Source organism: Bombina bombina, chromosome 8 (genome assembly GCF_027579735.1).
Source record: "Bombina bombina isolate aBomBom1 chromosome 8, aBomBom1.pri, whole genome shotgun sequence".
Lineage (NCBI taxonomy): Eukaryota > Metazoa > Chordata > Amphibia > Anura > Bombinatoridae > Bombina > Bombina bombina.
In genome coordinates, this window is record NC_069506.1 from 162,492,905 (window position 1) to 162,515,019 (window position 22,115).

A 22,115-nucleotide genomic window follows, 5' to 3' on the forward strand; every position below is an offset into this window, starting at 1 on the left:
TTTTTTTATGTTTTATTATTAAATATATATTTCTACATGTATATCTGAAAATTTTATGTAAAATAGATATTTATACCTATATATTTATAGGAATAGATACACAGGTATAGGTATATATATATATATATATATATATAAAAATTGTTGTAGGTGTGTGCACTCTCCCTATCTTTCGCCAACCGCCAGGGTGCTATAGAAATATTTCAATGGTTTTAGATAAGTTAAGCACTCACTGGACTTCAGCCGTCTGTGTTATAAACAATTTTATATATATATATATGTGTGTGTATATACAATGTATCCTATCTATCTATCTATCTATCTATCTATCTATCTATCTATCTATCTATCTATATATATATACACACATATATATACACACATATATATAAAAATGTATTTACATTACCAGAGATATACAATATATGTCAAATGTGCTTTTGTGTACCCCCATATATAGGCACTATGGAGAAAATGTATCTTTAGCTAGATATTGACATGTCTTACCTAGGACTGTTTTTAGCATGCTCTAGTAATGTGGGCACAGACATTCACCCCAGCTTCTTGTCTCTTATGTATTAATCTATATAGGTTTCATGCTTATGTTTATTACACATATGTTTGCATTTTATGTTTGGTATAGTTATGATAACCCCATAGATGTATAAGGGTAAAACACACTATGACCCACCTCACTCACTGTCAAATACTTTATATTTCAGTTATGGTTTGTTATAAGCCTCTATGTAGTATGTAGGTGATACATGGCTTTTCACATTTCCTATGCATTAGATACTGTCATTTTGCAATGTTCAATTATGTTTTAGGGCCTTTCTCTGTCAAAGTCCATAGGTTCAGTTAAATGTGTTAATATTTTTTTTGTATGTTAGGTCCTTTTGTTTAAATATTACTTGTATATTACTAGTAACATTCTACTATAGTGCACCCCATCCCCTGTTACTTATGATATTGGTGTGTCGCTGGCGGCCGAGGTGACACACTCAGTCTCCTTTAGTATATCTTGGGGTGGTGCTTAGCTAAGCTTCTTGGACCTAACACTATATTATTTAACTGATTAAATGTATATTAACACTTTATGATCCAGATCATTTATGAATAATCCTTGCAGTCATGGTTAAATTAGGTGGGCAAACTCATATTTATCCCCTTCTATATTCAGACCTTGAAGTCATGTGGAGAGAGGTTAACACTAGACCTCTTATTATACCTTATCATATATATTGATAATTTCAGCTGGGCGCTCAATTTTGGCTGAAGGTGTTGCGCCTTTATTTGAGTTTTGCATCATGCAGGTGTGTTTTTATAACTGACAGCTAAAACTCTGAGGGCACTCATCTCTAGATTACCCTCAACATTCTCTACCTGAGATCACCTATACACCCCTATTCCAAAGGACATAGGGTATAATTGATTGTCTGATATATATAAAATATCCATATTTGCTGTCCTTTTAGAGAAATATTGGTTATTGTCCTGCACAGTATATATTTATAATACCTCCCCCCCCCCCCTCCAGGTTAATGAGAGCTCCTGAGGGGTAATATTTCTTTCGAATATTCACCCAATTTGGTGTATTCTTCAGCGGTATTAATCCGCCCTATGACACCAATTCACCTCGTTCATATTATACACCTCTTTAGGTCTAAGAACTATCCTCTATGTCATGAGAGGGAATTGGTGTCCTAATTAGTTAATTGTTGGAACATCTTTTATATTATATCTCTACCTCCTTTTTTACCTTATGTAAAGCAGCACTACGTATATTTGGGGGAAAAATGTATCTCTCATCAGTGTTTATAATTCCACATTTGTTTGTCTGTAATATCACTCTATTAGACGGAATATCACGATAAAGAGGTACGGTAGCATCTTATCTTAAAAAATAATAAACCAATAGGGTATCAATGTAAATCTTATAGTATATTTACCCGAGGTATGCTAGTCAGCCGGTAGGGTATCTATGTATTTTAACATGTATTCTATGATTTACTACTGTTTTTAGACATGTTCAATTTGAAATAACTTGTTTTCTTGTTTATGTATGAACATGATTTTGCTAAATACCCTAATAAAAATCTTTGATTTAAAAAAAAAAAAAAATGTATTTACAATAAAAATAACATTGTTCTGTAAGTGAAGAACATTGTAATGTGAAATATTCAGAACTCCTTCGGGTTTCTCTATTAACTTTTACAGGGAGAATACATTAATGTGGTTGCAATATCGCGAAGTCTAGAAGTTAGCACGTGTTGTGTTTCGTTCATTGGCAAACTTTTCTCTTTACATTGTAACACAAGCAAAACCCGACACACCCAAAAATATTACTTCTAGCGAATTAACACTCAAATTTGAGTGCTAAATAAGGGCGTCACTTATAATTTAGCCCTATATTTGTGAACAATCCCCCACAAGCATGAAAAGAAAGTTTATTCAGCTCAGGAACATATATATATATTTTTTAAAGAAAAATACATTTACCACTGAAATTCACTTACACCTTTCTCCACATTGTCCAATCTCTCCAACATCTCCAGTTCGCTATTCTATGGAACACATTAAGAAATCTCAGACACCTCTCTATAATTTAATGAGTTGACTCTATAGAATGATATGTGAGTTGTAGGGTGCAATTTCAATACAATTAAGATGTCTTCCAGGTGTGGAACTAAGTGCTGAGGTGGGGCCATAGCAGCCAGTTTATACATAGGTGTGTCCCTATATGGTCATTATCTATGTGTACATACTCATGATCATTATACTGTACAGCATACTCATCAGTGTATAGATATATAATTTTGCAGTGAATCGTATTCACTATTAGTACATAAATATTCTGTCATCATGCAGAACAGCATATTCATCAGAGTAAACATGGAGCTCAATTTAAGAAGCTGAAAATGCATTTTTGAAATGCCTTTGGCTATAGGTCAGACATCTGCTTCTTAATCTACTACGACAACTCTAAAGTAGCGTTTCTCAATCCTCCAACCGGGGTGATTGACAGCTGCTACTCGCCTGCAATTGGCTGCATGCATGAAGGGGGTGGTATTGCAAAAGCAGCAGTTTATGCAATGATAAATGAGGGCATTGCTGCCCGCTAGCTACAATACCAGGCAGACAGGGGCGAAGATGTCCACCCTTGCCCTTCCAGCCGTTAGTAAATGAACCACATATCCCTCATATTTATACAGCACATTGTGCTCATTGCCAGTGTATAAATACTCAGTATCATTATAAAGTGCAACATATATATATATATATATATATATATATCTCAACACTTCATATAGAAAGCCTGGCACTCTCTTGCAAACACACAGCAAGTTGAAAAGCAAAAATGGAAGTTAGTTACAGCATTTGGCCAAATGGTTTAAGCCCAGGACCACATCAAGGCCTTTTCCTTTCTAGGTCCGCCGTACCTACAGTCACATTATGGATGCCTTCAACCAAACAAACTGCACAACAACAAGGGTAGCACAGGACTTATGTAATTGCACAAGGGCCCTCTGTTGAGTATGTTCACTACTAATACCTTCCATAATCCTTTGATATGTGGCGATGAGCACACATGCAATACAAATTCCCTTTTACAGAACATTAAAAAGTTGAAATGATAAAATGTTAACTCATATTTAAGGATGGATGTAGCACTTACATTTTAATCTTCCTTTTATGATTTTGTAGTGGTGATTTGTATAAAATACTAAGCATGTGTACTGAGCACAACATATTTTAGGTATACACTTTTAAAATCTCATTCTTTTCTTCCAGAGCCGTACAGCCCTGCCGTCTGGGTCATGATGTTTGTGATGTGTCTTACTGTGGTAGCTGTGACTGTTTTCATCTTTGAGTATTTCAGCCCTGTTGGATACAACCGAAGCCTCTCCAGTGGCAAACGTAAGTCCCTTAACAACTTTGCTTCATACCCTTTTTATTTGGTATATAGATTTTCAATAAACTTTTATATTGTCCTAATTATTTTGTTCTCAAAGCTTTTCCTTTGATTTAATTCCACTTATATAGGTCTTCTTTTTATTCTTTTATGTGTCCCTGACTTATCCTTAATCCTTTTTATGGTATTTTACTATACTTTCTATAATAGTCAATTCTACTATATAAAATTACAATTTTTCTTTTATTACTTCTACATTTCATGACTACATTACATAAAATGGTAATCAGAAAGTAAAGTGTTCTAAAGTGATATTGCATTTAACTTTTTGTCTAAACAACTATGTATATTTTGTTATTAATTACAATTCTAGTCGCACACTGCAGGGTGTAACTTTATATATAATAAAAATAATATGTTAGACCACTGGGTTTGTGGGTCATATCCAATTTGTTCAGTGTTTTGTTAGCTAGTTTAATATGCAAAATAAATATAAATATATATATATAAAATTATATATATATATATATATATATATGTATATATATATATATATATATATATATATATATATATATATATATATATATATACTGGTTCAAAATCACCACGTTAAGATCTGTGCAATCCAACTCCGAAAAGAACCAAATAACACTTACGAACAAAGGATCTGAAGTCTAATATATATATATATACCGATTTTAGTTTGTTTTGCATTTAAGTTGTACAGTTTATAGGTCACATTAAAGGTGGAAAAAGTTCTGAAATGATTTATCTTTGGTGTGTAGACTTTTTATATCCACTGTATATATATATATATATATATATATATATATATATATATATATATATATATATATATATACACATACGATAGTTACAGAACATATAAATAATCTTTTCATAAAAAAATTAAGAATTGTATTAAACAGAAAACAAATAATTGCTTTAATATTTATTTTAATAATATTGTACGGGTCATATACAAATAATAAGAAATTTGTTTTTGTTTTTTTTACAGCATAAAAAAGTGCAAGTAAACACGTAATGTCACATACAGCAGTGTTGGTTTGCAGCCTACTACATGTAATAAAGTAACTGAGTGTCAATAAGACAAGAATCAATTGTACTCTTAGGTCACTTAGGTCCAAATGTATTAACCAACAGCTCACAATGAATCTCAGGCAGGAGTTTAAATGTGTTTTTTTTAGCCCGGCAAATGGAAAGTTAGTATTGGATAAGAAATTGCACACCTAACACTTAGTTCACTGTCAGGTTTGACACTGACAGGTTATTAAGCAATCAATCAATTGAATACTCTATGTGATTCCCCTGTATTTTTCATAGAACGAATATGAACATTATATGAACAAAATGTTGTTTGTTTAAAAATGTGTTTACTCGTTCATATGGTGATTCAATCATTAGTTCATAAATGAATGTAATGAATAACCAATTTTTCATTAGTTTCGCATTGGTTTATATATACAGTATATATATATATATATATATATATATATATATATATATATATATATATAAAAATAAATATATATTTTTATATATAAGGAAAAAAGTAGATGCACTCTCAGGTCTTCCACAATTTACTTTATTGTAACGTTTTCGGGGTTCACAACCCCTTCATCAGCATAAAACAACAAGCCAAACTCAAACAATTTATAGTGCTTTAACAAATCACTCACCACACAGGTGTTCCTCCAAAGTGCGCCAAACATCGAGTGTGGAACGCATCTTGCGTTCCACTGTGCTACAGCCTACCGGAAGTGCTACAATCCCACTTCCGGTATCGCGGCTATATGTTAATTAAGTGTAAAATTTTACAATTCCACATCTATAGAATCAACTTAGTGTGTATAAAATCAACAAGTGACAAAAACTAAGAACTACTTATAGAAGTTATTGGAATGTTCAATTAGATGGCCAAAAGTGCTGTTACCGGTCAGCTATTCTTAGTGCTAATGTGTACATACATCACCATGGTTACTGTAGGCATGGTGATAGTAAACAAAAACTGATCTTATCACCATACTACGGTCTAATATAACGTGCAACCCATTGACAACTTGTATGGTGACACAGTGTGTTAGCTATATTTAATCACACTGGAGTGTTATTTAAAATAATATTATATGTGTGCAAATATATACAAAGATTAATATACAACAATTAATACATGAACAAAAATTGTGTTTTTTTTGCTGTACTTGTTATCACATGTTGTAATCTTAAATGACTTTAAATGGCTTATAAATAACTAGTAAAAATAAATTTGGCACTTTGTCCTGATTATGTGTCTACAATCTCCTCTTATGGAAACTAATAATATAATGAAAATAAATTAAATTAGTTCACCCCACATAAATGTTATATATGTATATCCAGGCAGTTATATACTACATTTGTAGTTATATACTACGGCGCCCGCTAAGGATCTGATCCCTGTTTAGCAATAAGATGTCTAGCCAATTAGCTGGCTTCTATGGAAAAGAATGTATGTGTGTCCATCTGCAATCCCTTATAGAGCTCTAAAGGTTGAAGTGTGAGTATAGACATTATATACATTCACGTTAAGCATGTTTGTAGATTAAATACAACTTGATCTGTTAAAGATAGCTAAATATAGACACTTAAAGATTGTCCATCCTGTTCCTTGCTTGATTTTAGTGGTGATTCAATGGCTTCCTCCTCCAAGGTTAAAGGTGCATGGGTAGGTAATTATACCTCAGGGCCCAGGCTTCCACTACCCCGTTGAGGGCAATTACCCCCATTAGGGAGTGTCGTAAGCAACCGGACAGCAAACCTCTTTTGAGCAATGTGGCCGGAAGCTAAACGTAGCCACAATGACCCTGGGTTATACCCCAGGTATGTAGCACTGCCTTGTAGGGTCAAACCAGATTTTTAAAATCTGGGGTAGTGTTTAGTCCACCTGGATGGATAGTTCCCAGTTTGTAAATCCACTGGGCTTCCCGTTTGAGCAGTACCTTGCTCCTGTCTCCTCCCCGGTCCAATGGGGGGATGTGATCAATAAGGATATACCGTATCGAAGAAACTGAGTGACCTTGTTTAGCACAGTGACGTGCTACTGGCTGTTCAGAATCCCCTTGTTTCAGTGCAGATCTTATTGCATGCCTGTGGTTTGCCATTCGTTCACGTAGCGTGCCTGTGGTTTTACCCACATAGAAGCACGAGCATGGACAAAAGAGGAGGTAGACTACATGTGTAGTAGTACACGTGATGGAATGTTTAATCACATATCTCCTATTAGTGTGTGGATGATGAAAGTTTTTGGTGTTAAGCAAACCATTACAGGTTGTGCAGCCTAAACACCTATATGAGCCTTTGATGTTGATTGTGGCCCCAGTAGTGTAATTAGACTTGTTATCCGTTCGCATAAGGAGATCCTTGAGGTTGGTTCCCCTCCTGAATCCCACCATAGGTTGTAGCTGTTGGGTGAATGTTAATTTTGGATCAGATGCCACTATGGGCCAGTGCCGATGTAGAATACGCCCCGCATTCTTGGTGGCTGGGGTAAATGTTGTAGACATGATCAACTTGTTGCTTGTGTCTTTCTTCTGTGTAGGTTTAATCAGGTCATTCTGAGTAAGTGTGGATACTGTGGTCATGGTATTTTGGATGATAGATGGTTTATATCCCCTTTGACGAAATCTCTCACCCACTCCTGACAGTTGGGAGACCCCAGTGTGTGCGTCTGAATTGTTCCTCATTGTTCTTATAAACTGAGACTTAACTATGCCCTCGAGCAGGGCAGGAGGATGGCAACTGTCTGCTCTCAATATGGAGTTACGATCAGTTTGTTTCTGATATAGTGTAGTGCCCAATTGGTGTGTATCCTTAAAGACCGTTAGGTCCAAAAAGTTGATAGTCTGTCTGTCAACAGTCATCTTGAATTTTACATTGCTGGTGGCCGTGTTGTAATTTTCAAACCAAATTTGGAGGTCCTCCATGGTCCCCCGCCATACCATAAAAATGTCGTCAATGAATCTATAATAGCAGATCACTGCAGGATTAATAGAATTCCATAGATATAGATTTTCAAATTGAGACATATATATGTTGGCATAAGCGGGGGCCATGGAGGACCCCATGGCCGTACCAGCTGTTTGTAGATAAAACCTACTTTCAAATCTGAAGTAGTGTTTATACAAACAGTATTCAATAAGAGAGAGAAAGTATTCAACTGGGGGACCCTCATACAGAGGGTTATTAGTAATGTGTTCCTGTACTGCTTTGAGTCCCTCAGTGTGCGGAATAATGGTATACAGACTGTTGACGTCCAGACAGACCAAAAGGTCATCTTGCTGGACGTCAACAGTCCGTATTTTACGGATAAAGTCCCCTGTGTCCATAATGTATGACTTAATATCTTTTACTACAGGTTGTAGTAGTATATCGACCAGTTGGGCTACCGGTTGTGTCAGCGAGTCCCTCGCCGACACGATGGGCCTACCTGGTGGATGATCCAACGTCTTATGTATCTTAGGAATGGAATATAAGATAGGTATTTTTGGATACGCAGTGGAACAGAAGTCACAGATGTGTTCTGACAACCAACCCTGTTCAAAGCCCATCCGGATCAAAGTATCCAGTTGTGCCTTAAATCTCACGGTAGGGTCATTGGACAACTCTGTGTAAGTTTGTGTATCAGTCAACTGGGTCAAGATGTCAGCTTGATAATCTCTATAGTTCAATATCACAATGGCCCCGCCCTTATCGGCGGGCCTGATGACTATAGAGGGGTCATCTTGGAGGGTCTTTATCGCTAGACGTTCACTTCTGGATAAATTATGTGTCCATAGTGATTCATGTCTAGCTGCTTCTAGATCCTGAGTAACCAGTCTGACAAATGTTTTAGTGCTTGGACTGCAGTTGGTCGGTTCAAATTTACTAGGGACTTTACATTTGAGCTCTAACTGTGTTCTAGTCGCGCTAGGTGTTGTGTTTTGAAAAAATTCCTTAATCTTCAAGGACTTATTCAACTTATATAAGTCTAGTTTAAGGTCAAATTCAGTAAGGGTTGTGCTAGGCACATAGGACAGCCCTTTGTTTAGAATTTGGCGTTCGCTGTCAGAGAGAATGTGTGTACTTAAGTTAATCACTATGTCCTCTGTCGTGGATATATACAGTATATATATATATATATATATATATATATATAAATATATATATATATATATATATATAAATATATATATATATATATTATATATGTATATATGTCTTTTTTTTTTTTACCAGTTTCAGTTATCTCCAGTTTTACAACCAACAATTTGAATAACTGTTTTTTAAATTAGAAAAAAAAGATGATCTACAAATAGTGCGATATATTGTGTGTTGTGTGTCATAGAAAGTAATTAGCCAAGGGTAGAAAGTATTACAAATGTAGAAGGCCTGCTGTGTGTATGAGGGTCTCACAAATTAAAACTTAACTTATAATGTTTCATTATCATAAGGATGAGAAAATTAATGAATATGTGACAGATAGAGAACCATTTACAAGAACAGCAGGATGTTTATTAGTTCTACTGGCTAATATTTTGTAATTTGTGTCATCCAGCCCATAAAATAAAATGGAATCAAGTCATTATAGGTGATTGATGTACAAAGGAGGGGGAGTATACCTAAAGATTAGGTATGTGTATTATTTTGGCATTTGTTTCACTAACAAATGGTGAAACCCAAAATGGTGGTTTCTGTGACACTAGGCTATTTTCGATGCCGAGAAAAAGTGCAATACAAATATATGTATGTGCACATACTGTATATTTTTATGTTTGCTCAATATATCCAGCGCTGAAAATAGCTGAAAGCAGCAGACTGTGCCCATTTTCAGGCTTCATTTCACTAACAAATAACGAAGCCCAAAATAATGCACATGTCAAATAAAAATCCTATATAGTAAAGAATAATTTTCCTGTCTTCATCTTGCATGACTAAGGGATGTGAATACATGCTAGATATAGTGATGTATTCAAAGCAAAGACAAGCCCTAGGATGATATATAGATCATTTTTGTTATATTTTGTTATATTAGTTGTTTAAAGGGACAGTCTACTGCAGATTTTTATTGTTTAAATAGATACATAATCCTTTTATTACCCATTCCCCATTTTTGCATAACCAACACTGTTATATTAATATACTTGTTACCTCTCTGATAATCTTGTATCTAAGGCTCTGCAGACTGTCCCCTTATTTCCATTCTTTCGACAGGCTTGCATTTTAGCCTATCAGTGCTGATTTCACGGGAGTGAGCACAATATTATATATATATATGGCACACATGAACTAGCACTTTCTAGCTATTAAAAACTGTCAAAATGCACTGAGATAAGAGGCAGCCTTCAAGGGCTTAGAAGCTAGCATATGAGCCTACCTAGGTTTAGCTTTCAACAAAGAATACCAAGAGAGCAAAGCAAAATTGATTATAACAGTAAATTGGAAAGTTGTTTAAAACAGCATGACCTATCTAAATCATGAAAGTTTCATTGTGACTAGCCTGTCCCTTTTAAATATGGAAAATAAAAGTGTAAAGGTTTAGTTTCTAAGTAATGGGCACCACCATGTTTGAACTAGTTTTCTATTTATTTCTGCTTATGCAATCAAGGCTGTTTGGAAACAGAGCCTTATTTGGACAGACTCTGTTATGGCCTGTTTTATATATATATATTTCTAATTGTTTAAAGTAGGAATGATAGATAAGTGGAAACTTAAGTTAAAACATGGCAATTGTCTTACTTTATAGAAACTCAGTGCAATTTAGAAAGCCAATTTAAATTACAGGAAAGGGGATAAAATAAAACATGTATAAAACAAGTATACTGCAAAGTTGTTGTTTTTTTAATTATACATAATTAAACATTTTATTTTACAATCTCATACTTGTTAATATCCATTTTACTTCTCTGTAAGAGGTCTACTCCAATACCAAAGCTCGATAAAGAACTTTGCATGTATTGTCATGGATTACTGAAATTCAAGGGAGTTTCAAACTTTCAATCTGTAGGAAAGACATACTTTTATAAAAAAAAATTATAGCTATTGTTTTATTTCGGCTTTGTTGCCATGAATACCTATCCAATACTTTGAGAACCTTTGCTAACACCATTCAAATACACAATACAGCAATATTCACACAATATTTCTCATAAAATTTGGTTTAATCTAATTCATTAACACTAGCTAATTGAAAAATAGTTTTTGGCATGTTTTGAATAACATATGTTGGCTGTTTCCTAAGCTCTTTTGTTGGTGTTTGTCAAGTTCATTTGTTAATAAACATGACTGTTTCAAAGTTGAACAAAAATATGAACATACACCGAAAATCATACTTTTGAAATCTGAAATATAGAATATATAGAATATGATTATCTCAGTGGCAATTAGTTGACTTGTGCAGCCAAGAAAATTTCAGTTAATCTGAATTTTTTGCAACGATATTCATTGGTTGCACTATTCTGTATTCATTTTGTTTAAAACTAAACATTTACATTTGTTTCAATTAAAATGAATGTAAATATTCAAAGCTACAGGTGAAAAGTTCATGCTCCGAAATGCGATATAGCCCAATTCTCTTCTTGCCAGAGCAACGGACATGCTAACACCAGGCTTAATGCTCTTGGTTAATTATTTATAAGTTTATATCTAACATACATTAGAATGGACTTTTTTCTAGTGGATTTTTGTTCTACACCCCTTGAACCAGCATGAAGGATTTATAAAGACTCCATAGCCTCTGTAAAGTATCTTATCTCATGGTCGTATCGCCTTTTTCACTGTTGTCAAGGTTGTCATATTTTTTTCATTTATTTCTCTTTAATTGTCTATAAGTTTCTTTTTAACATAAATTACAGTTGACTGTTTTATAGTGGTAGTTACAAGTGAAGTCAACAGTTACAAAGACAGATGACACATAACTCATAGCTGTGACAAGGGGAGGGAATAAATCTTTAGGAATTGCACATGTTTTTGAGTTGCAATGTTAATGGGATTTTTTTCCACAATATATGTTTTTTTATTGATTGTGGGTTTTTGATAATGAGTCACTCCTGCTTAAAAGGATATGAAACCAAACATTTTTCTTTTATTATTCCAATTTACTTCTATTATCAAAATTGCTTCTTTCTTTTGCTATATTTTGTTGAAAGAGTAACAGTGCACTATGGGGAGCTAGCTTAACATATCACATGAGCTAATGACAAGTGGCATATACTTCTATTATCAAAATTGCTTCTTTCTTTTGCTATATTTTGTTGAAAGAGTAACAGTGCACTATGGGGAGCTAGCTTAACATATCACATGAGCTAATGACAAGTGGCATATATACATGCAGCCACCAAACACCAGCTAGCTACCAGTAGTGCTTTGCTGTGTATGCTTTTCAACACAACAAAGGATATCAAGAGAAGAAGGCAATTAGATAACAGAAGAAAATTGGAAAGTTGTTTAAGATTGCGTGCTCTATGTAATAAAAATGTGACTTTGCTGTCCCTTTAAAAGCAATACATTTATTTCCTGGACTAGCCTCTAGTTGACTCTGTTTGTTTGTCAAATGTTCGATATGCAGAATGTAACATGAATAGGAGTCAATTGCAGGTATTGACTGCCTGACCGACAAAGTATGTTCCTTGAGTCAAACCTAATAAGCAACCACCTATTTGTATCTCTTTACAGGAAGAAAAAAAAATCAGTCAGAGACATATGTTTTTTACATATATAGGGGTAGATTTAACAAGCAGCGGATGCTGCAATCTACCCAGTAGTTCCCGGCTTGCCGGAAACGTAAGTTAAGAAGCAGCGGTCGTAAGTCTGCTGCGTCTTAACTCGTCCGCCACCTTTTAGGTGGCAGACTTCAATCATCCCGATCAGATCCGATCGTGATGATTTACACCCCCTGTTAATGGTCGATTGGCTGCGAATGTGCAGAGGGCGGCATTGTGAAAGCAATGTTAAATGGCGACATTTAGTGATGTCGGGCTACAGTGAATCATGTCCGCCTGCCATATAATAAATCGGCCCCATAATGTTGATTTGGGATTTAGAAATATTAAAATACTTATATGTGTAGGACTTATATTTCCTTGATGAAAAGTTTCTTAAATAATTCCTAATTGTAAAACTGTTTCTATGCACTCTTCTGTTGTCTTAGATTATAGCTAGAAGATTTTATGAAAAATACATTATTTTATGCAGTGTTCTTTGAGAACCGTCAATTATCACAACTACAGCCAGAGCATGCTGTGTACAAAAGGTAATCTCCTGTAGGTGATTAAAAAACATAATTATCTCAGGAATTTAGTTACTGAAATAAATCAGACCATGCTTAATGCATATATTTTGATCCTTTGAAAATGGAAATGGATTTATTGTAAGTGTTTGAAAACTTTTCTGTAAAATATTTTCTGTTAATTTTGCAGTTCAGATTTCACTATGATGGATTTCACTGCTACTGTCTGCTTGAGGAAACATTTGTCTTCATACTATACCTAAAATCTGTATGTTTGCATTGAATGACAGATCTTACCTTGTAGAGTGTTGTCAGGCTAAGTTCATATCTACGTTAATTAGGAGTACCCTGGCTTTTTGGCATGCCGGTGTATGATGAGAGCACCAATAACCAATATAGTCCTAGATTACAAGTGGCGTGCAAAAATATTAGTGCTATTGTTTACTAATACTGCTCAAGTTAATTCAATACGCTTTTATGTTTGTGCTCATATTGCAAGTTAAAAGTAATATGTTAGTGCTCGAGCAAAAGCCAAGGTGCATGCTAACATCTGTATATTGGATATTGGGGGTTACACTAAATCCCTCACATAATAGACTTTAATGCAGGTGTGCTGAAAAATTAATGTCGGCTATCACTCGAGTGCTAAGCCAATGTTTAAATAGCGGAGTCCTTCACTAAAATTTTAACTATGATTCTGTTGAGATATTACTTTAAAAAATTGCATACACACACAAAAAAATATAGACATGCATGCACACACATACATACACATATATACATACTCACACATACATATATACCTTTCAGCCTTTCTCATTCCAGCACCTTGTCATATACTATATTCCTTTAAATCATTGTTAAAATATTTATTTCAATAAAAAAGACTTTGTTTTACATTTAATATGCATTTATATATTTTCCAAAGCAACACATATTCGTGCACTATCCATTGAAAGTATAGGGTGCGTTCACTGCATTAAGATTCTCTGGTAAATCTTTTTTACCATTCCCTTTTAATACCAGACTGTGCGCAATTCTTAGGGCAGGGTTTCAATATAGATAGCGCACCTTGTGCTATAAATTGCGCTCTACTTGTAATCTAGGAAATATTCTGCAGAAGAATGAAAGCATTTGTTGCAGTTCTTGAATGCCACTACTGGAAATGATGGAGAGTGGTTACATTTAACAGAAGAGGCAACAAGAATGCCCTCCAAGATTAGATGTCCCTGGACATTTGGATTGTGATATTGCACTCCCCAGTTTAAGACAACTACCTAGATTCATAGATGCTCTGGAGATATCCGAGGGCCTTGTTGTAAAGGCAAGATCATTGGTTGGTGAAGTGCCCAATGCAAGATACCTTGTACATCAAACATGAATTGCAAGCATCACCGAATAACAATAGTTACAACTGCAGTGCTTAGGAAACAAAATGGTTTATGTAAATATTTGTCTCACTGGAAAGAATTAAAAGTTTCCCCAGGTACTGACCGTAGGCATTCTAGAGGGATATTTGGGATTCTCACCTGCACCTCAGCCTAGTTCTAATGCTCCTGTGACAGGGGCGTATTATGGCCTGGGCCAACAAGGCCGGTGCCTACGGCAACAGATTTGGGATGGGCAGCACATTTGTCCTATCCTCTCTCTAAAAGCCAGCATACAGTACAGTTAGCAATAAAGTGCAGGCTTTTACAGAGAATACAAGGCACATGCGCTGATTATGGTCGCTCTTTTCAGGCAGTGCTCCTTTAAACCGTTGCTTCATTTAGAGCCGCCGGCATTTTTGCAGTGGAATTGTTCTTGGTGAGAAACTTGACCGGGGATATTCTCTCTCTCTCTCTCTCTCTCTCTCTCTCTCTCTCTTTCTCTCTCTCTCTCTCCCTCCCTTCTGGCTTTTCTTTCCCTCCCTTTTCTCCACTCCCCTTCTTTTCTCTCCCTTCTCTCAGGGATAAAATGGTATGGGATGCATGCAATTAAACCCACCTCTATGCAAGTGTTTTGCTAGCCAATTTTCTTTTTAATTGTTATTAAAAAACAAACAAAACAAAAACATTATACACAATGACCCAAAAAAATATTAAGTGGAAAAAAGGCCTTAAACCTTTGAGGGGGGGCAGCAGAATTTGAGTGACTAGGCAGCACAAAACATAATTACGCCATTGTCCTGTGATCTCATCTTGCACCGTGCATCGATATTCCAAAGCTAACTAGGTTGTCTTGCTTTTCATTTTTATTTTGTATCTCTTTAACTGTTTTCAAGTTGTCTTTTGTGCCTTTGTTTGTGTGTTCTGTTTTATTGAGGGAGGCTTTTTGAATTAGTTTGTTTGGCAAAAATGTTAAAGCATTTTAGTGAAGCTTCACAGTTTAACTAATTCTCACCTAGATTATGAGTTTTGCGTTAACAGGGGTGCGGTGCTAACGAGCAGTTTATGCTCACCGCTCACTTACAGACAGCGCTGGTATTACAGGTTTTTACAAACCCGGCGTTAGCAGTAAAAAAGTGAGCGAAGAGCAACATTTTGCTCCACATCTCACCTCAATACCAGCGCTGCTTACGTTAGCGGTAAGCAGGTAAAACGTGCTCATGCACGATTTCCCCATAGGAATCAATGGGGGAGAGCCGGCTGAAAAAAAATCTAACATCTGCAAAAAAGCAGGGTTTAGCTCCTAACGCAGCCCCATTGATTCCTATGGGGAAATTAAATTTATGTCTACACCTAACACCCTAACATGAACCCCGAGTCTAAACACCCCTAATCTTACACTTATTAACCTCTAATCTGCCGCCCCCAACATCGCCAACACCTGCATTATATTATTAACCCCTAATCTGCCGCTCCGGACACCGCCACCACCTACATTATACTTATGAACCCCTAATCTGCTGCCCCCAACATCGCCGACACCTACATGATATTTATTAACCCCTAATCTGCCGTCCCCTATGTCGCCGCCACCTACCTACATTTATTAACCCCTAATCTGCCGCCCCAACGTCGCCGACACTATATTAAATGTATTAACCCCTAAACCTAAGTCTAACCCTAACCCCCCCTAACTAAAATATAATTACAATAAATCTAAATAAAATTACTACAATTAACTAAATTATTCCTATTTAAAACTAAATACTTACCTATAAAATAAACCCTAAGCTAGCTACAATATAACTAATAGTTACATTGTAGCTATCTTAGGGTTTATTTTTATTTTACAGGCAACTTTGTATTTATTTTAACTAGGTACAATAGTTATTAAATAGTTATTAACTATTTAATAACTACCTAGTTAAAATAAAGACAAAAGTACCTGTAAAATAAAACCTAACCTAAGTTACTAACACCTAACACTACTCTATAATTAAATTAATTACCTTAATTAAATACAATTAATTACAATTAAAGGGACAGTCAAGTCCAAAAAAACCTTTCATTTTTCAAATATGGCATGTAATTTTAAACAACTTTCCAATTTACTTTTATCAAGAATTTTGCTTTGTTCTCTTGGTATTCTTAGTTGAAAGCAAACCTAGGAAGGCACATATGATAATTTCTAAGCCCTTGAAGTCCTCCTCTTTTTATTTGCTTTTCACAGCAGGGGAGAGCGAGCTCATGTAAGCCATATAGATAGCATTGTGATCACGCCCGTGGCTAGTGGCAGACACTGCACTAATTGGCTAAAATGCAAGTCAATAGATAATAACTAAAAGTCATGTGATTAGGGGTGGTCAGAAGATGCTTAGATACAATTTAGTCACAGAAGTAAAAAGTATATTAATATAACAGTGTTGGTTATTCAAAACTGGGGACTGTGTAATAAAGGGATTATCTATCTTTTCAAACAACAAAAATTCTGGTGTTGACTGTCCCTTTAAGTAAAATTATCTAAAGTACAAAAACAAACAAACACTAAATTACAGAAAATAATAAAATAATTATAAGATTTTTAAACTAATTACACCTACTCTAATCCCCTAACAAAATAAAAAAGCCCCCCAAAATAAAAAAAGCCGGAAAGCAGCGAAAGCTCATGTTCGCTGCTGTCCGATATCCCATTGATTCCTATGGGAATGTTTATACCTAACACCCTAACATGTACCCAGAGTCTAAACACCCCTAATCTGCCCCCCCCCCTACACCGCCGCCACCTAAATAAACTTATTAACCCCTAATCTGCCGCTCCCCGAGCCCGCCGCAACTAAATAAACTTATTAACCCCTAAACCACCGCTCCCGGAGCCCACCGCCACCTACATTATACTTATTAACCCCTAATCTGCCCCCCTACACTGCCGCCACCTACCTACATTGATTAACCCCTAATCTGCCACCCCCAACATCGCCGCCACTATATTAAATTTATTAACCCCTAAACCTAAGTCTAACCCTAACCCTAACACCCCCTAACTTAAATATAATTTAAATAAATATAAATAAAATAACTATCATTAAATAAATTATTCCTATTTAAAACTAAATACTTACCTATAAAATAAACCCTAACTTAGGGTTTATTTTTATTTCACAGACAAGTTTGTATTTATTTTAACTAGGTACAATAGTTATTAAATAGTTATTAACTATTTAATAACTACCTAGCTAAAATAAATATAAATATACCTGTAAAATAAAACATAACCTAAGTTACAATTACACCTAACACTACACTATAATTAAATATATTAACTAAATTAAATACAATTAAATACAATTAAAAAAATTATCTAAAGTACAAAAAAAAAAAAACACTAAATTACAGAAAATAATAAAATAATTACAAGATTTTTAAACTAATTACACCTAATCTAATCCCCCTAACAAAATAAAAAAGCCCCCCAAAATAAAAAAAAGCCCTACCCTACACTAAATTACAAATAGCCCTTGAAAGGGCCTTTTGCGGGGCATTGCCCCAAAGTAATCAGCTCTTTTACCTGTAAAAAAAAAAAAAACAACCCCCCCAACATTAAAACCCCACCACCCACACAACCAACCCTACTCTAAAACCCACCCAATCCCCCCTTAAAAAAACCTAACACTAACCCCTTGAAGATCACCCTACCTTGAGAAGTCTTCACCCAACCGGGCCGAAGTCCTCAACGAATCCGGCAGAAGTGGTCCTCCAGACGGGCAGAAGTGGTCCTCCAGATGGGCAGAAGAGGTCCTCCAGATGGGCAGAAGTCTTCATCTAGGCGGCATCTTCTATCTTCATCCATCCGGCGCGGAGCGGGTCCATCTTCAAGACATCCGATGCGGAGCATCCTCTTCTGCTGTATTCCTATACAGTTACTACGTCCAAAATAACTGTTAGCCTCTTTCTAACACTGGTCTTATCGAGACCTCACGGATTGTCTTTGTAGGCCCTGTATAGCGTCTCTGGAATCACCTGTGAAGCTGATCATCTGTTTCACACACGCTGAACTGATCCGCATACGCTGTGTGCAGAGGGATTTCCCTCATTGCGGCTACCAGGACCAGCCCGCCTTCACTTTCGGCGGACAACAGGCCGGATCTATCCCCCAGCGTACTGACTGCTGTAAAAGGTCAGCCTGCTCGTATGCACTAATCGTTAGAGCCAACTCTTTTGTGAGTACCTTTTCATTGTTTGCTGTTCCCTCTGGGTTTTTCACCTTGTCAGTACGATATCACACCATTAGGCGCTCTCTTTTTTCTGTCTCCACCTTTTTTTTTGTACTTTAGATATTGTTTTTTAATTGTATTTAATTGTATTTAGTTTAGGGAATTTATTTAATTATAGTGTAGTGTTAGGGGCAATTGTAACTTAGGTTAGGTTTTATTTTACAGGTAAATTTGTATTTATTTTTTACTAGGTAGTTATTAAATAGTTAATAACTATTTAATAACTATTCTACCTAGTTAAAAAAAATAAAAAGTTGCTTAAACAGATAATCACAGATCTCTCCTCTTGGAAAAGAAAGTATATCTCCTGGCTAGGAAAGATTAATATTATTAAAATGAACATTCTTCCAAGAGTCCTTTATCTTTTTCAAACACTGCCTATTCCCCTCCCCAAAAGTTTCTTAGATTCATTGCAGTCGAATATTTTGAACTTCATCTGGTCTAACAACAGAGCCAGAATTAGTAAAAAAAATTATGCTCCTCCCTGTGGAGATGGGAGGCCTGGGTGTTCCGGACTTCCGTCGATACAGGCAAGCCACTTTCCTACAACGCATTATAGACTGGCACTCAAACCAAGCTGACAAAACCTGGGTTCAATTAGAACATGACCTTACACAAAATCAACATCTAGGGCAGTTATGCTGGACTCCAAAAGACAGGACTAAATTTTTAAAATTCTCCTCCCAATCAATTTCAGAAACATTTAAAATCTGGGACACGATCCTTACAGAATACCCCAACATTTCATCCAAATTTTCGCCCCTCACACCATTAACACATAACTACGAATTCCGACCTGGCCTCTCGATAGCCCCTAAATTAATAGGTACACCTACTCGATCCTTGCAAATCTATCACCTTGGAAATGAACTCCACTCCCCGAACATAGAGGAACTAATTTCTGCAGGTCTCTTTGTCTTCAAGGACTGGCTTTTCTACAGACAATGTCACTCTTATATTACCTCACACCCCCAATCCAATAACCTAACAAGATCAATGACACCATTTGAATCTCTTTGCAATAAACCCACCCCGACAAGACACGCACTCTCAATCATTCATACAATGCTGTTGCAACAGTCGCAGGGTTCACTTCCATATTACATTGATAGATGGAACCTAGAACTAGGCATAGACATCTCTCATGTGGATGCCTTACAGATTTTTATCAACATTAAAAAAACTTCAGTCTCAAGTAAATTTGTAGAACTCAACTTAAAAATCTTACAGAGATGGTACCTGACCCCTGAAAGGTGCAAAAAGATATATAGACTTAAATCGGCACATTGCTGGAGATGTGGGTCCCAGGAATGCCACATGTCCCATATATGGTGGCAATGTAATAAATTAACTCCCATCTGGTTAGAAATAGCCAAGGAGACAAGCGAAATCCTGGGCGTAAATATACCCCCTGACCCATGCTTGTGGCTTTTTAACAAAGTCCCAAACAAACTCCCTGCCCCGTCAAAAAAACTACTATACATTCTAAGCAACAGCTTTAAAATTTTGATAGCCAGGAAATGGAAGTCTGAGGACGTACCGTCCCTTATTCAGTGGTCCCTTATGAAAAACAAAAATACAGACCTATATGCCCAAATGACGTCTATGTGGGAGTCATATATACAAAAATACCCCTCACAGTCACACTGAGATACACATACATAGCTCTACCCTAATTATTGTCTCAAAAACTGATGAAGTAATAACCAATGTTTGTTGAAACGGAATGTATGCCAAGAGACTCTTTTACTTTCTATTTGTTATATATTGACTGTAACCATACTTTGATTTCATCTATATGTCCCCACCCCCCCTATTTTATTTTGTTTATATATCTGAAGTGTAATGTTTCAAAACACTATTTATTCCAAGCGTCTTATTTTGATGTAATTGTTTTGATTTCAATAAACTTTTGGAAACTTAAAAAAAAAAAAAAAATACAAAGTTGCCTGTAAAATAAAAATAAACCCTGAGATAGCTACAATGTAACTATTAGTTATATTGTAGCTATCTTAGGGTTTATTTTACAGGTAAGTATTTAGTTTTAAATAGGAATAATTTATTTAATGATAGCTATTTTTATTTAGATTTATTTAAATTATATTTAAGTTAGGGGGTGTTAGGGTAAGGGTTAGACTTAGGTTTAGTGGTTAATAAATTTAATAAAGTGGCGGCGACGTTGGGGGCGGATTAGGGGTTAATAAATGTAGGTAGGTGGCGGCGGTGTAGGGGGGCAGATTAGGGGTTAATAAATATAATGTAGGTGGCGGTGGTGTAGCGGGCAGCAGATTAGGGTTTAATAAATATAATGTAGGTGGCGGCGGTGTAGGGGGCGGCAGATTATTGGTTAATAAGTATAATGTAGGTGGCGGTGGGCTCCAGGAGCGGCGGTTTAGGGGTTAATAATTGTATTTAGTTGCGGCGGGGTCCAGGAGTGGCGGTTTAGGGGTTAATAATTGTATTTAGTTGTGGCGGGGTCCGGGAGCGGCGGTTTAGGGTTTAATATTTGTATTTAGTTGCGGCGGGGTCCAGGAGCAGCGGTTTAAGGGTTAATACATTTATTAGAGTTGCGGTGGGCTCAGGGAGCGGTGGTATAGGTGGTAAACAGTATAGTATAGTGTGGGTGTTTAGTGACAGGTTACCAAGAAAGCTGTAAAAAAGCTGAAGAGCAGCGAGATCGATGACTGTTAGTTAACAACAGTCCGCTGCTCATCGCCCTGTACTTGGTACGTGGCTTTTTGACAGCTTTTTTGATAACTTTGGAGAGCGTATTCAGGTCCGCGGCACCGATGCTAGGCGAGCGTATTGGTGCTGTCGAATGCAGGTAAGTTGACGCTTTGATAAATAGATGCCAATGCATTAACTAGCTCACAGTAGTGAATTACTACTCTTTTAACAAAGAATGCCAAGAGAATGAAGCAAATTTGAATAGAAGTAAATTGCAAATGTGTTTAAAATTGCATGCTCTATGTGAAACATGAAATAAATAAGGTTTGGTTTTATGCTTCTTTAACTGTGTGTGTAGTAGACAACCTCACTGTTTGTATGGGTTTTATCAATTTGCTGCAATGATCTGATTCAAGAGGTGAAGTATTAATTTAGGAAATCAAATATCTTACCTGATGATATGGTAACTTTCTCTAAAATATTGTGCATTTTTCTATGTTATGGCTGTAGAATTGTATTGTATGAAGTGTATTTGATTGTTTCCATTGCATGAATTTATAGAACGCCAGAATTTACAGGTGGATTGAATGTTTGTCAGATATTACATATAGATGTATTTGTTTTACATATGC

General features: G+C 35.8%; 1 protein-coding gene across 1 annotated transcript in view; it reads left to right on the top strand.

Moving 5' to 3' along the window:
- GRIN2D (glutamate ionotropic receptor NMDA type subunit 2D) overlaps positions 1-22,115 on the top strand; it is a 666,498-nt gene that overhangs the window by 359,477 nt on the left and 284,906 nt on the right. Inside the window, 1 exon segment of the mRNA XM_053690671.1 lies at positions 3,793-3,918. Coding sequence (XP_053546646.1) covers positions 3,793-3,918 — 126 coding nt within the window.